The 13,946-nt window shown below is 33.8% G+C and overlaps 1 protein-coding gene across 1 annotated transcript; it reads left to right on the plus strand.

Moving 5' to 3' along the window:
* Positions 1 to 146: 146 nt before the first annotated feature.
* On the plus strand, positions 147 to 13,894 carry LOC107436220 (uncharacterized). Its single transcript, XM_016047846.4, has 3 exons — positions 147 to 604; positions 10,166 to 10,489; positions 13,650 to 13,894. The coding sequence occupies exons 1-3, from the start codon at positions 579 to 581 to the stop codon at positions 13,849 to 13,851; spliced, it is 552 nt and encodes a 183-aa protein (XP_015903332.2). The 5' UTR covers positions 147 to 578; the 3' UTR covers positions 13,852 to 13,894.
* The last annotated feature ends 52 nt before the right edge of the window (positions 13,895 to 13,946 follow it).

Genomic DNA, 13,946 nt, shown 5'->3' on the forward strand with positions numbered 1-13,946 from the left:
CGATCGAACACTTCGTTTGTTTATTTGTGGCTTGAAGTTAGGCTCGCAGAAAATGGCGTTCATGGGTTAAATTTAGTAGGAATAACACAACCTGTGACGTAGGCTATAGTATACCCAATTCTAACCTGGTGAGTAGCGACTTACAACACACTTTGTTTAATGTTTATTTGTTGTTAGAAATCAGGTTCGCAGAAAATGCTGTTTACTAGTTAAATTTAGTAGGAATAACACGACCTGTGACGTAGGTTATAGTATACCCAATTGGAACTCGGCTTACTCGAAATAGAATGAAAAAAAAACTGAAAAAAACATTTACTAACGCAAATAAATGCCACGTTTCAACAACCAATCAGGATTGAAATACCCACACTACGTCACTTTCATGTATCCCATTAGCAAGGTTTTTCTGAATACGTACCAAAAGTTTCATTTTTACCGCTTTAAGTTAAATAGCGCTGTCATAAGTATTATTTTTTTAACGTCTCTCTTCATTCAAAGGAAATATAAATTCTAATTACACTTGTTTAGTTATATCTCCAAAATTTTGTTTTAAAACAGTAATTGGCATATCAATCAGAATGAATTCATCATCTTCAAACATTATGTAAGAGATTTATTTTATTTTGTTGCTTAAGTTATTCATTCATTGTCAACTGTATCTATTGTTCTTCTAAAAATACATATATTATGATATGGACAAAGACTTTTTTTTTCCAACAAAGTGTTTAAATGAACACATTCGGCTTATATACCAAATCAGACTCTTGAAACAAGATTTAGTAAAATCCTAGACAAACCCATCTCTTGGCGACTTGAAATCACGCAAAGTTGGCTGGGATCAACGTAGCTTCTTGATTATTAAAAAAAGAACAATTTAAATAATTACACATTTATTCGCTAGCCATTTTCAACCGGTACCCCACAAAAAAAATTAAAAAATGAAATAATAACGGTAATAAATGAAATAATAGCGATTACTCTGACAGCAAGAGATCAAATGTAAATGACGGAAAAAATAACCCTTTTACCTTTTTTTCTAATAAAATCCAAATTTTCGCGTAGGGATGCATATCAAATAACCAATCAGGGTAAAAATATACTTGAGGGTGCCCTTAGGCGAAATTGGCGACTTATGTTTGGCGCCATTCCTGTTTGCTTGGAATACCGTGGTAATAGGAATGTCGGCCAAAACATAATGATATTTCAATAAAACATTGGAAAATTTCAACAAAACATCGACCAAAACTTTATAAAATTGCAACGAATCCAATATAAGCAAAATTAATAAACCCAATAAAGTGCATTTTGAATCGAAACAAAAATTAATGGAGTAAGCACAGAAAGGAAAAAAACAACTCACTTCTTCATTAAGTTTGAATATCCTCAGATTTAGGTGCACAGAATTCTCTAATATATTAGCAGCAGTAAGATACTGTCTAAATTTAACATGAATAGAACCTGTGTACCTCCATCGCCACATAAATTCGGCGAAATACGAATTGAAAATGTCGTCTGTGATACCGGACTGGCAGAGACATTTTTTTCTAAAGTCCCTTTTTATGACTGCCCACATACCTTCGATCTTATTGACCAGAAGCAAAAGTAACCTTACCAGCTGGTATCCTACGTAGAACTAACAGACCTTTGAAATTACATATACCGTTGAACATTTAAAAATAACGCTAAAATCTAAACCAATCAGAATCACGATTGGGTTTCAACATCGCCCAGCTTGGCGATCAACCGCTATCAAAATTTGGCGAGAATCAAGGGGCACCCTCAAATATAGTCAACCCGTTTGGGAAGATTTCAAAAACTTGCTTGGCGAAATTTAAATAAAAATCGCAACGGGGTGGGCTATTCTCGGATCTACCCCATGGTTTTCACATACACATTGATATGGCGATATATGTATTACTAAAAGAAGGACCGCTGTCGATGGTTAAAATTTTTCGGCAAATCAAACATAATAATCAATCAATAATTATCGTTTATTATTTTCAATAATTGATTAATCGAGGGATATGAGTATCATTGCCCTACACTTATGTTTTTGTAACGTTAATTTTTACTGTCCAGTTTATAGTTTGTCTAAAATAAGAATTCCCCTAACCATTCGTCTGGACCCGTGGCGGTGACTATGGTAACGAGCTCTTTCAAATAGGGGTGTGTGGTCATACGAGCGATTAATTCTCACTTGGGCCGGATCACGCTATTGGTCGAAAATGACATCACTGTTTGGGGAAGGGATATACTGTGCATTGCATAGTATTTTGGCGACTGAACTTGATTTGGCGACAGATTTTATATTTAGTTTTCAAATGCGCTCTATTTACACGTGGTATTAATGTTGAGGAATAAAGACAATATTCACATTTTGCACAGTTTTGTGGTAATTTTTTATTAGAATCTAAGTAAGTGAAATTAAGCTATACTGCTTTTACGTCATTAGCAACTGGGGCTGTTCTAGAAATCCAGGGTGGGGGGAGGCTAGCCCAGAATTTTGGTCATTACTTTAAACTAAATTTACGTGCTGCTTGATTATGAAGTTTTTAAAATTATTCATCATAACACAACTAAATTGCGATATATGAGTAAATTTGAGCTTATGTTTATTTCAATTTTTGTTACTTCGTAACTGCAAAAGATAATTCTTATGGAAAAACAAACAAACCAAGAAAAAAAAACGTATTTGTAATATTACTATACATACCATCTTATATTTGTAAAAACATTAATTATTTTTATTGATATTAGCTTTGATGAATTTAAATCAATTAAAACATAAATATTGTCTGAAATGCTGAAGTGGACATTTATCTATCTCCCCACCCTAACGACGACATAATATTAAGTAAACATTTGCAAGGAATAAATAAATTCCGAGCGAGCAAGTGTGCATACGAAATTTGTCGCCAAACTCATACAAACACAAGCCAACAGCCACCATCTCCCTTCTGACAGTGATGTCATTTTCGACCAATAGCGTGATCCAGCCCAAGTGAGAATTAATCGCTCGTGTGGTCATTGTTTAAGACAAGCTTTGGCTTAGGTCGGCGAAAGAAAAGGTAATCTTGTCCTCCTGTCTATTGTGTTATCCGTAGAGTGAAGAGAAGCTACCCTCTCTGAAAGTCTTGTTTCCATAGCAGCAGACGGTCTCAGACTGTGTGGCGGGGAGTTCTTACCGTAGACAAACTATACCCCTGCACCCATGTTTTTATAAGGTTTTACTGCTCAGTAGCTAATCCAGCGACTTTTTCTGACTGTAGTGTGTTATAATGCTAATTTAAAAGAAAGAAAAAGTGAGTTTAGGCAGAGTAAGTCATGAAATTTCAATTGCTGAAGAAAAATAATTAAGACTATTAAAATGCAAACAAATTTCTCCGTTGCCTAAGTTATCATTTATTACATTCATTTGAATATTTTCTCTTCAGAATTTGAAATTTCATGGCTGACTCTGAACTCACTTTAAATCTTAAATTAGCAATGAAAGAGAATTTGAGACAAAAAATTTCTTCCTTTTAATGGAACCGAAAAGATGATATTATACATAACGATAGTTATGAATAAATATTATTGTGCTAGCTGAAAAAATATCATAGGATAACGAAAATGTTGACAATGTAAAAAGAATATAGAGTTGTTATACTGGGGAAACATCGCGATATATTGCTGAATATCGATATTTTTGTGCTTCTCGATGTTACATTTCGGCACTTTTCTGTTATAAGGACAATGTAAAAGTAATATGGATTAGTTATACTGGAGAAATATCGCGATATATTGTTGAATATCGATATTTTTGTGCTTCTCGATGTTACATTTAGGCACTTTTCAGTTATAAGGACAATGTAAAAGTAATATGGATTAGTTATACTGGAGAAATATCGCGATATATTGCTGAATATCGATATATTTGTGCTTCTCGATGTTACATTTAGGCACTTTTCAGTTATAAGGACAATNTGCTTAATTGCTAAAACTGTTGCTCGTAACCATTTTTTGTTACATAACTTTTGGATAATATTATTTTCTTTCATGTGATGCTATTATCTCATCGATGTTTGTAAAGGGAAGAAAAGTAAATCATAGACTCTCTAAAGTTGATATCCGTTTAATTTTATGTATTAACTTCAGGCCCGGACTGGGATCTAAAATCGGCCCGGGCATTTTAGAGATATCGGCCCTCTACTTCACATAAACACCGCATGCGCTTAGCGTACGCGGCTCCTAATGTACCATTTTTAGGCATTTTTTACTTATAAATTCTCATGAGCGTAAGTTAATTTATCGAAGTAAGAAAGTAGAAAAAAATTGCTTAATAATCCTTCATAGAATATATTTCAGTTTAAAATACATGGTTCTTATAAGGAAACATAGGTTGATAAAATCAAAAAGAAGGTGAAAGAATAATAATATTTATTATAGTACACATACATGAATGATTTAAATAAAAAAAAAATTTAAAATAGATTTAATGCTTCTTCAAAAGTCATTAAATTAATATTTAATTTAACTTTTGAAGATGCTCACTATTTTCTGCCTCTTTATCGACTATGGCGTCGCTATCAAATTTCATTAATAGATCTTGTTCTATTGCAAATGCCATGAGAGTATTCAAATTATCCGAAGATGAAGTACTCTTCATTCGATTTTTAATTACTTTTAATGTGGAGAATGATCTTTCACAAGCCACCTGACTTTTTGATAATGTTAGTAAAAATTTTAATGCTAGACTAATTAAATTGTAAGAATTGATCAATAAATTGAATGTCATCTTGTAGCAACAAATAACACAATTTTTGCACGCACTGCGTGTCTCACATTTTAGACTTACTTCTTCTGTTTCCAAAGTAAAGTCGTTATTATCTTCATTTGAATAATCTTTTGTGATTATTTTATAATCTTCTAATTCTGAATTTTTCAGTTTTTCCCAATGTAAAGCTAAACTCATTTAGTTCGCCAGATTGATGCTTGTTAAAATGTTTTTCAGGGAAACGTTTCAGATCTTGATAGGAAAAATCGGCATAAAACTTTCCATTTGTCGGAAATCGACGTTCCATTGACGCTACAACTGTGCTGAAAATAATGTTATGGACGTTTATCTTAAATGCAGTGGGTTCATCATCAAAAACTGCTTCATTCGATGCTGTCTCACCCGGCATCGATTTTCTTTTCTTCAATCTTTTTCATGGAAACTTTGTTTGAATTTCAGTTTCTTTAAGTTCCTTATTTGCGCGAATAATGAAATCATCTGTAACTTTTTGTACACCTTCAAAATCTCTCACTATTTTTTTTAGTTCTGAACACGTTTGTGATACCATTCCAAAAGCTTTTAAGATGTCGAAACCATAGGTTGGCAAATATTGAGAAAGCGGTGTAGTTAATTCAAATATTCTTGAGAATATTTTGGCGATGATTACTGTTTCATATTTGCAAAATGATTCTAAAATTATTTTTGCCTTTGCACGGATATCTGGCTTGAAATTTGAATTTTGTTGTATAGTTTCTAAACTTGTAATTAATGTGACATATGACAGCTTAATAGTTGAATCTGAGTTTGAAAATTAACCAAAAATTTTCTTTAATGCAGAATCTTTGAACCACCAACGCGTTTTCCAATAGTTGCGAACCTTTTTTTATTTCCGTACTCGTTACTTTGTTCCCAGATGTTCATACGTTGGTATGATTCACGGAAAAATACTGCGACGCTATTTAGTAGGCTGAAAAACGATGCACTTTCAATTAGTGCCTTCGTGGTATCTCCTAAAACTAAATTTAAGACATGTGCATAACACCAAACATGAATTTGACCAGGGGACTCTTTGGAAAGCCATGACGAAAATCCTTTATATTCACCTTGCATATTTGCAGCCCCGTCAGTTGAATTACGGATGCACTTTGTTGTATCTATATTACAAGACTTTAAAACTGAATCCACTAAGGAAAGCATATTCTGTCCAGTTGAAGATTTACACTCTACAACAGCGAGAAGTCTTTCATATACACGATATTTCATATATTTTTTAAATAGAAACCTATATCTTATTTGACATCATTGGAGAGTTTTTGAAAAAAAATAACTTTTACTTAAAATATTTTCTAATATCTCCTACTATTTTCAAGATAATAGATGAGAAAAAATGCGTATTAAATAGATTTTGACGTATTCACTAAAAAAAAATTTTTTCGTCATAATGTCTTTTACCTTCATTAAAACACATTTGCGCTTTTCTTCCCATGTTTTATAAAAATTTAAGCGATTTTGATAATTTAAGTGAATTATTTTTGATAAAAATGATAAATTGAAGTAAATAATCAGAATTTTTTCTTATCTATTATCTTGAGAACAGTAGGAGATATAAAAAAAATTTCAAGTAAAAGTTACTTTTTTCCAAAAACCCTCTTTAATGATGCCAAATAAGATATAGGTTTCCATTTAAAAAATCAAAACTATATTCAAATTCCTGTACATCCGGCCACTTCCGGGAATTAACAATATCACTATTGAATTCCTTGGTGTCGATTTAGTTACTTAGATTTTTTATTTCAAATCGATTATTTGCTTCATTCTCGAAAAAAATGGGTGGCACGCATGATCTGAATCACTCTGTATATTAAAACAATATTATTACTACATATATCATATATATGTTATTTAATATTATTATTATTTGCGCGATATTATTTGAAATTCATGCAATGAATAAAAAAAAAAATTTTGCGCTACTGGCTCGGTCCAACCGGCCCTCAGGCCAGACCGGCCCACCGGGCAATTGCCCGGTCCGCCTACTGGCCAGTCCGGGCCTGATTAACTTTATTTTCTCAAAATTTTATTCTCCTCATCAACGTCGCCGCCATTTTTATTTACGTTTATAAACGTCATCGCATAGAGTGGAAACGATTGGTGCAAGTGTGAGTTACTCTTATTTATAAGCAATTTTTCTCTCTGAGGAACGAAACAGTTGCTGGCCTGATATTACGAGCCACTGTGATTTCTACATCACACCGAAATTTTGGAGAAAAGTGGAAGTGGACTAGCCAGTTTCGTTGCCGCTGATTTTCAACGAGTGATATACCCATTAGTGTCAATCTTAATCGTTTCTAGGGTTGACTTCAAATATTCTAAATAATTAGTGTGCTAACTATTAATGCAACTTCGCTAATTTATTAGTGCTAACTATTAATTAAGTTACGAAATCAGACACAAATAGCACTTTCTCTGAATAAACATACTTCTTACATATTTGGATCTCTGACCCTCAAAATTTGGTGGTAGAAAAAATTGAATCAAATGTTGGGGTACTTGGATTATTATAACCATACTCTAGCTGCGTAATCGACAAGAGAGAAATATTCAGTTGCTAAGATAAAACAGATGAATTCCGTTGTTAGAAAGTAAGAATTTTTGTGGCATAACCTGTACTTATATAAGACCTCGTTTTAACTTTCATCTCATTATAGGTTCAAAGTTTTGAGTAAAACTGTTGACCTTCAAAACTCTACGAGGGATTCTTTCTCCGAATTCAAATTTTATTCCAACATTAAAAATTTTCAAAGCATAATTTTTTTAAATTTCATTTAAGAAAATTTCGAAAATAAGAAGATTTTAATATTTATGTCAGCATTGTTCACCCTTGTCAGCAAAAATAAATAAACCATAAGACGTTGTGTAATAATTGTACGACCCCTTAAAAGTGTTTATTAAAAGGTTTCAAAGTGTAATATCATTCCGCAGTGGCAAAGACCCAGTAGATCGCAGAAGTGAGAGGGTGGGTAACCACTCTGATCAGCTTGCATAGAAACCGGGGTTCCGTGGTATCGTTAAATTGTTCTTTAAGTGTTAGCTTTGAGCGCAGGGCTACCAAAGCATTCTCTTTGCAGATGATTAATAGTCACTGGTCTAGTGGTTACTGTACTGGACTATGGGACCACCAGTGGTTGTGAGTTCCAATCCCACTGTTGGCATGGATGTAACTTTCTGTGTTTCCCTTCTTCTGAGTGAATGTAACCCGCCCTGTACCCGGGTTTGCGGTTGGGTGACGCTACTCTTAGCCACTGGGTAACGATAAGTTGTTGTTGTAGTTTATTTACGTCACATCGCAATTTTGATCCTCTGATGACATCCCAGCTTCGGTAGTCGTCCGACGACCTGCAAGCACTTTACGGTAGAAGAACAATTTAACGAGGACCATTACCGCACACCCTCGGTCTCTTCGTATCGAAGTGGTCCCCCACCCGCACACTGAACGCCTCCAGTGATGCTTGACTTCGGTGTTCTACTGGAAACCGTGTCTTAAAGATCAGTCCTTTGCGGGAGGGTGACGAAAAGAGAGTAGCAATTCCGGCATTTCTGAAGCGCAAATAGATCCAAGTGCCCGCCATTAAATAAAAAATGGTTAAAACAGTAAATCATCCTGAGTAGGACTGGGTGATGTCAGAAATTTTAAATCGTGATACATCGTCAGTTAGACATCACAATATAGTGATGTATCGCAATTTAGCATAGGTTCAAAAATTACCTATGGGAAATCTTTAAATCAATCAAAAATAAATAAAAAGGAATAAATCTAGTACAAAAGAAAATATTAATTCTAAACATATTCTACTATGACATCAATATCATTGCTTAATTTTTTCAATTAAATTAATAAAGAAGTCAAAGTAAAAGCAAACCCAAGCTTTATTTCATTTTTCTTAAATTAAAAATGATTTAAGATTTATTGGTTTAAAAATAATAATACAGTAACAAATTATTTTACATACATGTATTAAAAATTAAAAGAAAAAAAAAACCAAAAAAATGTTCACTTTAGAAAATTTTTTATTTTTTATTATTTGTTGAAAAAAAAACATGCTTTCGAAACATCATTAAACCCTTTTTTATTTACTTATTTAATATAATAAAAAGTAGGATTAACTAATGGTCAAATTCTGTACTTAATAAATGTAAAAATATTTTTACTTATTTATTATTATTTTCATTTTTGAAAATAAAATCGACTGAAGATTTATTTGTTTAAAAACGACACTGACTATCGAACAAATTATAAAACAAGCAAGTATTGAAAGAATTTTAATAAAAATTTTAAAAAATACTTAAAGTACTAATGTTAAATTATTAAAAACGTCAAAACATTACTAAACTTCTTATTTAATTAAAAAAAAAATTGTTTCAACTAATAGCCAAATTTTTTTAAAACTTTGTTTTCATTTTCTCAAAAATAAAATCAAATTAAATAAGGGTAAGCTTTGTTTTAATCTTTTTATAATTAAAAACGACCGAGCATTTATTGGTTGAAAAACAATCAAATTATTATACTTAACTACATTTAATAAATTTAAAAAAACTAACTTTTTATAACAAAGTTAAATACAAAATACCTCAAATAAATTGTATCGCTTAAAATAAAAAACAATAATTGAAAAAAATCAATGATTTGATCTATTGAGTTCAGAACGAAAATTTACGATAACAGCAATTGCGCAGCAATCGCAAAGTAACAGTAGGACTACTAAAAATAATTGACAAGAATCGTTAAACATAGACAGAAAAAAAATGGTATGAAATAATGCAGAACGAAAAGATCGCTGAAAAAGTCTCACCGAAAATAACTTGCAAGAAACCCGACAATTATTTCCGACGAAATAAAATGCACAACGATTGCAAAATGACTTAAGTCCCATTGGAAATAATCTTCAAAAAAACGCAAAATCTCTAAGACAAAACTGGACATAAAGAAACTATGCATTGCGTTCTACTTATATTACAACGCTGATCCTCGCACGAAACCGAGAGTTCTGATTCAATTCGCTCTTCGTCATTCAACATCACAAAACTAACATCATCTTAATAGCAAAACGCTATCTACATCTCTGCAGCTAGACGAAATCAAAATCGTCTTCGTTAGCGTGGTAACAGCGTTAGCCTAGTAAAGGATACTTGCATATTAAATCGTTAAACCGCGATTGTAATCTAATTCCGGCTGCTTAAATCAGATTTCTGATGCAACGCCTAAAACGAAAGTCACTACATCGGTCTACTGATATATGCGTTAAATCAATATTTCGCGATGCATCGATTTATCGCCCAGTCATAATCCTGAGAGATGCTTCCCACGCCAGCCACTTTATTGCACTAAAAAAAGTGATATCTTTGTTACAGAACTTACGAAAATGGAGACATAACTGTAATACGTAGTGATTCCAGTCACAGCAGCTCCGGAGAGGAACTCGATGCAGCCCTATTGGATGAGAAGTCTGTCATAGTGATCAGAAATCGGGAATTGGGCAAGAGGACAGTCCTCTGGTTGTGTCTCGGCAGATGCGTGCGCCACCTGACGTTGGCAACTGTCATTGGGTCTTCGATATGCTGCGGTGGATTTTCCGAGAGCCTTTACGGGCTCCGTAAACCTCTTGCCATCTCAAGTGTTTTGTTTAATATTGGGTACAACACCATATGGAGAACAGATCCATTGAGTCACTACAGGTAAGCTCATTTCTTCGCAAATTTATATATACATGAAAGGGTAGCAGTCATGGTGAGTGATGTTAGGCCACGCAGATAGCAGTTGGAAGGCAAAACATATTTTATTAACTTCACATAGTATATTTAAGACATTTTCTAGCAAAGGCGGAGCTCAAAATCGCACTCAAAAACTGTGTGCTTAAGTTTTTATCTTAGGGAAAGTAGCAAAGGAATTTCCCTCTATTTTGTTATATTTGAGGGGAAAAGGGAAGTGATAAGGATTACTATTGGTTTATGAAAGAAATCTAGCGTTTCCCACACAGAGCATAGGGAGATATGTCCTGCTCTTAATTAAATGCATAGTTGAGCCAAAAATAGATTTAAGAACAGGATGTGGCTTTTAAAAGTGTGAGAAAGAATTTGGAATAGAATAATTAATTAGGAATAAAGTAGGAGTTGTTTCATAGCAAAGAAACTAACATGAAAAGATTAATAAAAGCTTTTTATATTACATACATATATAATATATATATATGTGTGTGTGGGTGTGTGTAACATAAAAAGCTTCTATTAATCTTTTTATGTTATCCTAATTAATTATTCTAATTGAAATTCTTTCTCACAAAGCCACATCACCAAGCTCTTTAAAAGCCACATCCTGTTCTTAAATCTATTTTTGGCTCAAGTATGCATTTAATTAAAAGCAGGACATTTTTCCCTTTGCTCTCTGTGGGAAACGCTCGACCTATTTGATAAACCAATTACTTTACTAAGATTTCCCTAAAATGAAACATTTTACGGATTTAATTTGCAAGATTCCCTGACATATAACCTAGAAGCACAAATTTTCGTGTACACATTCATGACTGCTCTATCTAATAATTAATAGATAAATTTTGTACCTTCCTTCCTTGCCTAAGACCTGTTTTTATCCCTCCACTCGGCAACGAAGTTATAAGTCGCCAGGATTGAACGGTCGGGAGGGGGGTACAGTACATCAGAGATATGTAATATCTCATTAAAATAATCATCTGAAATTTTGAAATTAAATCAATCGGAAGAGGGTACATCAAAAATATGGAATAACTTCAAATCATTCATTCAAATGGACAGTTTTTGAAATTTATCATTCAAATTCTTCTTCAACTCATTATTCATCCAGTATCTTTAACAAAAAATAAACTCTTTAATCATCAAACTTTTTGTTTATTATAAATTATACCTACGCCCAGTGGAACTCAACGATCATCGATTTTCCATATGTCTATGCTGCAAGTTACGTCTACGTTCTGAAGGCGATGGATACTACTAGAGAGCTGAGCTTCAATATTATTCATTCCCCTTGGACTAAAAAGAAAAACTGCATCGGACTCCTGATAGACGTTAAAAAGTTTTCGATTTGAAACCCCATCCCTTCCGTCAGGAAAGTGTTGATTTTGCTTCTCCCAGTGCTGCCCTGGATTTTATCGTCAATATATTGTTATCACCCTGGAATGGTTTACTTAGATGTTCGACATTCCCTCCCTCCTAGTCAGAACTCAAAGAAAAATAAGCTTCAATTTCTCCTTCACTCTCGGTGTTAATTTATGAACCATCTTAACGACGCAACACAATTTTTCACTAGCAGCTCTCGTCTTTGCTTTTGGAATTGTGTTCATGGAATTTCAACGAACTTTCATCCATGATGTTGCGGTTTTGAAAATATCTTCTTGGACTAATTCGAACTTTTTCACGTATCCTTTGTGGTACTTTCACAATTCTCATAAAACAATTTCTTTAATTTTTATTAATTAATAAATAAATTTTGCATCCTCCTTCCCTGCCTATGGCCTGTTTTAATCCTACCACTCGGCAGCGACGTTATATAATGTATATTGTACAGTAACGGTCGAAAGCTTAGTAGACTCACTCTTATAAATGAACAAATAACAAGCTTTTTATAGTTAAAATCACAACAAATTAACTTTATTTTGGTGAATATAGGTACACTTACGCGGCAAGAACTATAATTTTATGCATGACATATGAATTTCGTCCAAACGTGGAGTCTTCGAAATATCCTCCTTTAGATTTATTCACAGCAGTGCATATTTTTGGGATTCTTTCTATTAGTTTTTGCAGTGTTTTAGTTGAGATCTGGTTCAAGCAACTAAATAAAGATTCCCAAAGTTTGTTTTGATTGGTACATGGCATTTTTCTAAGTGGTTCATAGCTCAATAGGATTAATATCGGGGGATTGAGAGGACTAATCCGTGTATTTCAGTGCTTTTTTTCCTTTCTTTGGGTGCAATGCAGTTTCTACACCATTTCGATGAATGTGTCAGATCGCTGCAAAACAAATTCGTATCCCAAGATTCTGTGTCCAAATGAAGCGACGTAACGCTGCAATATTTTGAGATAATATTTGTTTAAAATCTATAACTCCCTCTATTCTTACAAGATCTCCAACTTAGTCACCGGCAAAACATCTCAAAACCATGACTGAACCTCCACCATGCTTCACTATTGGTAGTAAACATTGATTTATCATATGTTCACCACCTAAACAACGAACATGCTGTTTTCGTTTGTGGGCCACAGTTGGCCCATCCCTGGGCTAATCAAAATTGCGATGGCATGTCTTCGGATCAACCTCAGGGATGTTTCCCAGACAGTCGTCAAGAGCTTATTGTGAGCCACGATGGGTATGGTGATAGACCATTCATTTTTCAATGAGAGGAACCGGGTTATAGCTGGTAGACACGAATTGCGCATCCAGCTAGCACCGACCACAGTGCTGACGTAAAATATCCTCAGTGGTATACATACGCATCAGGGGTTAGAGTCCCCTTGCCGTCAGGCTTAACGTTGGAGGTTCTTGTGGTCTTCCTCTCCATGTAACGCAAATTCGGTTTATTCCATTAAAAAGTTTCGACGAAGGCAAATTTCTCCCCAATACTTGATCCAGGAGTTCCCTTGTCTTCTGGATTGGGTTCAAAATGACAAGGCTACGGAGTTAAACATTGATGGTCGTAAAGTCAAAATTGGGTCGGCTGTTCAACAACGGTTGTAAAATAAAATAATTGCGCAGCTCTGGTGCGACGTAAATTAAATACCTACCTACCATTGAACTAAAAGAACTGTTTAGTAACATAATATATGGCCAGTGGATTTACGTCTTTTTTCTTTTCTTCTTCCAAAGAATTGCTCAAGGTAGAGAGATTTTGTGCCCCATGAAGAAGAATAAAGAAAGACCACCCAACACAATACTTGTCCGCAACGAGGAACAACATGCTCTTATTCTCTACTCCCTGGCTTCAGTGGTTGCAGTTGCAGTAGCTTTCTGGAATGATATATCCACAGTTGATTTCAATGAATTATTTGGCAACTTAGCAGAGAATTGAAAATCATTGTAATGCTGAATCCATTCAAATTAAAGTTCTACAAACTAAAATTTTAGTTGTTGTCTAGGTTACCCCCCAAGTCAAATTTTTTGATG

This window comes from Parasteatoda tepidariorum, chromosome 8, assembly GCF_043381705.1.
Source record: "Parasteatoda tepidariorum isolate YZ-2023 chromosome 8, CAS_Ptep_4.0, whole genome shotgun sequence".
Classification (NCBI taxonomy): domain Eukaryota; kingdom Metazoa; phylum Arthropoda; class Arachnida; order Araneae; family Theridiidae; genus Parasteatoda; species Parasteatoda tepidariorum.

Excerpts from the sequence above, each read along its gene's own strand:
- LOC107436220 (XM_016047846.4), top strand. The coding sequence starts at position 579 with ATGAATTCATCATCTTCAAACATTAT. Across the intron at positions 605-10,165 it reads TCATCATCTTCAAACATTAT|AACTTACGAAAATGGAGACA; the intron begins GTAAGAGATTTA and ends TCTTTGTTACAG. Across the intron at positions 10,490-13,649 it reads GATCCATTGAGTCACTACAG|AATTGCTCAAGGTAGAGAGA; the intron begins GTAAGCTCATTT and ends CTTCTTCCAAAG.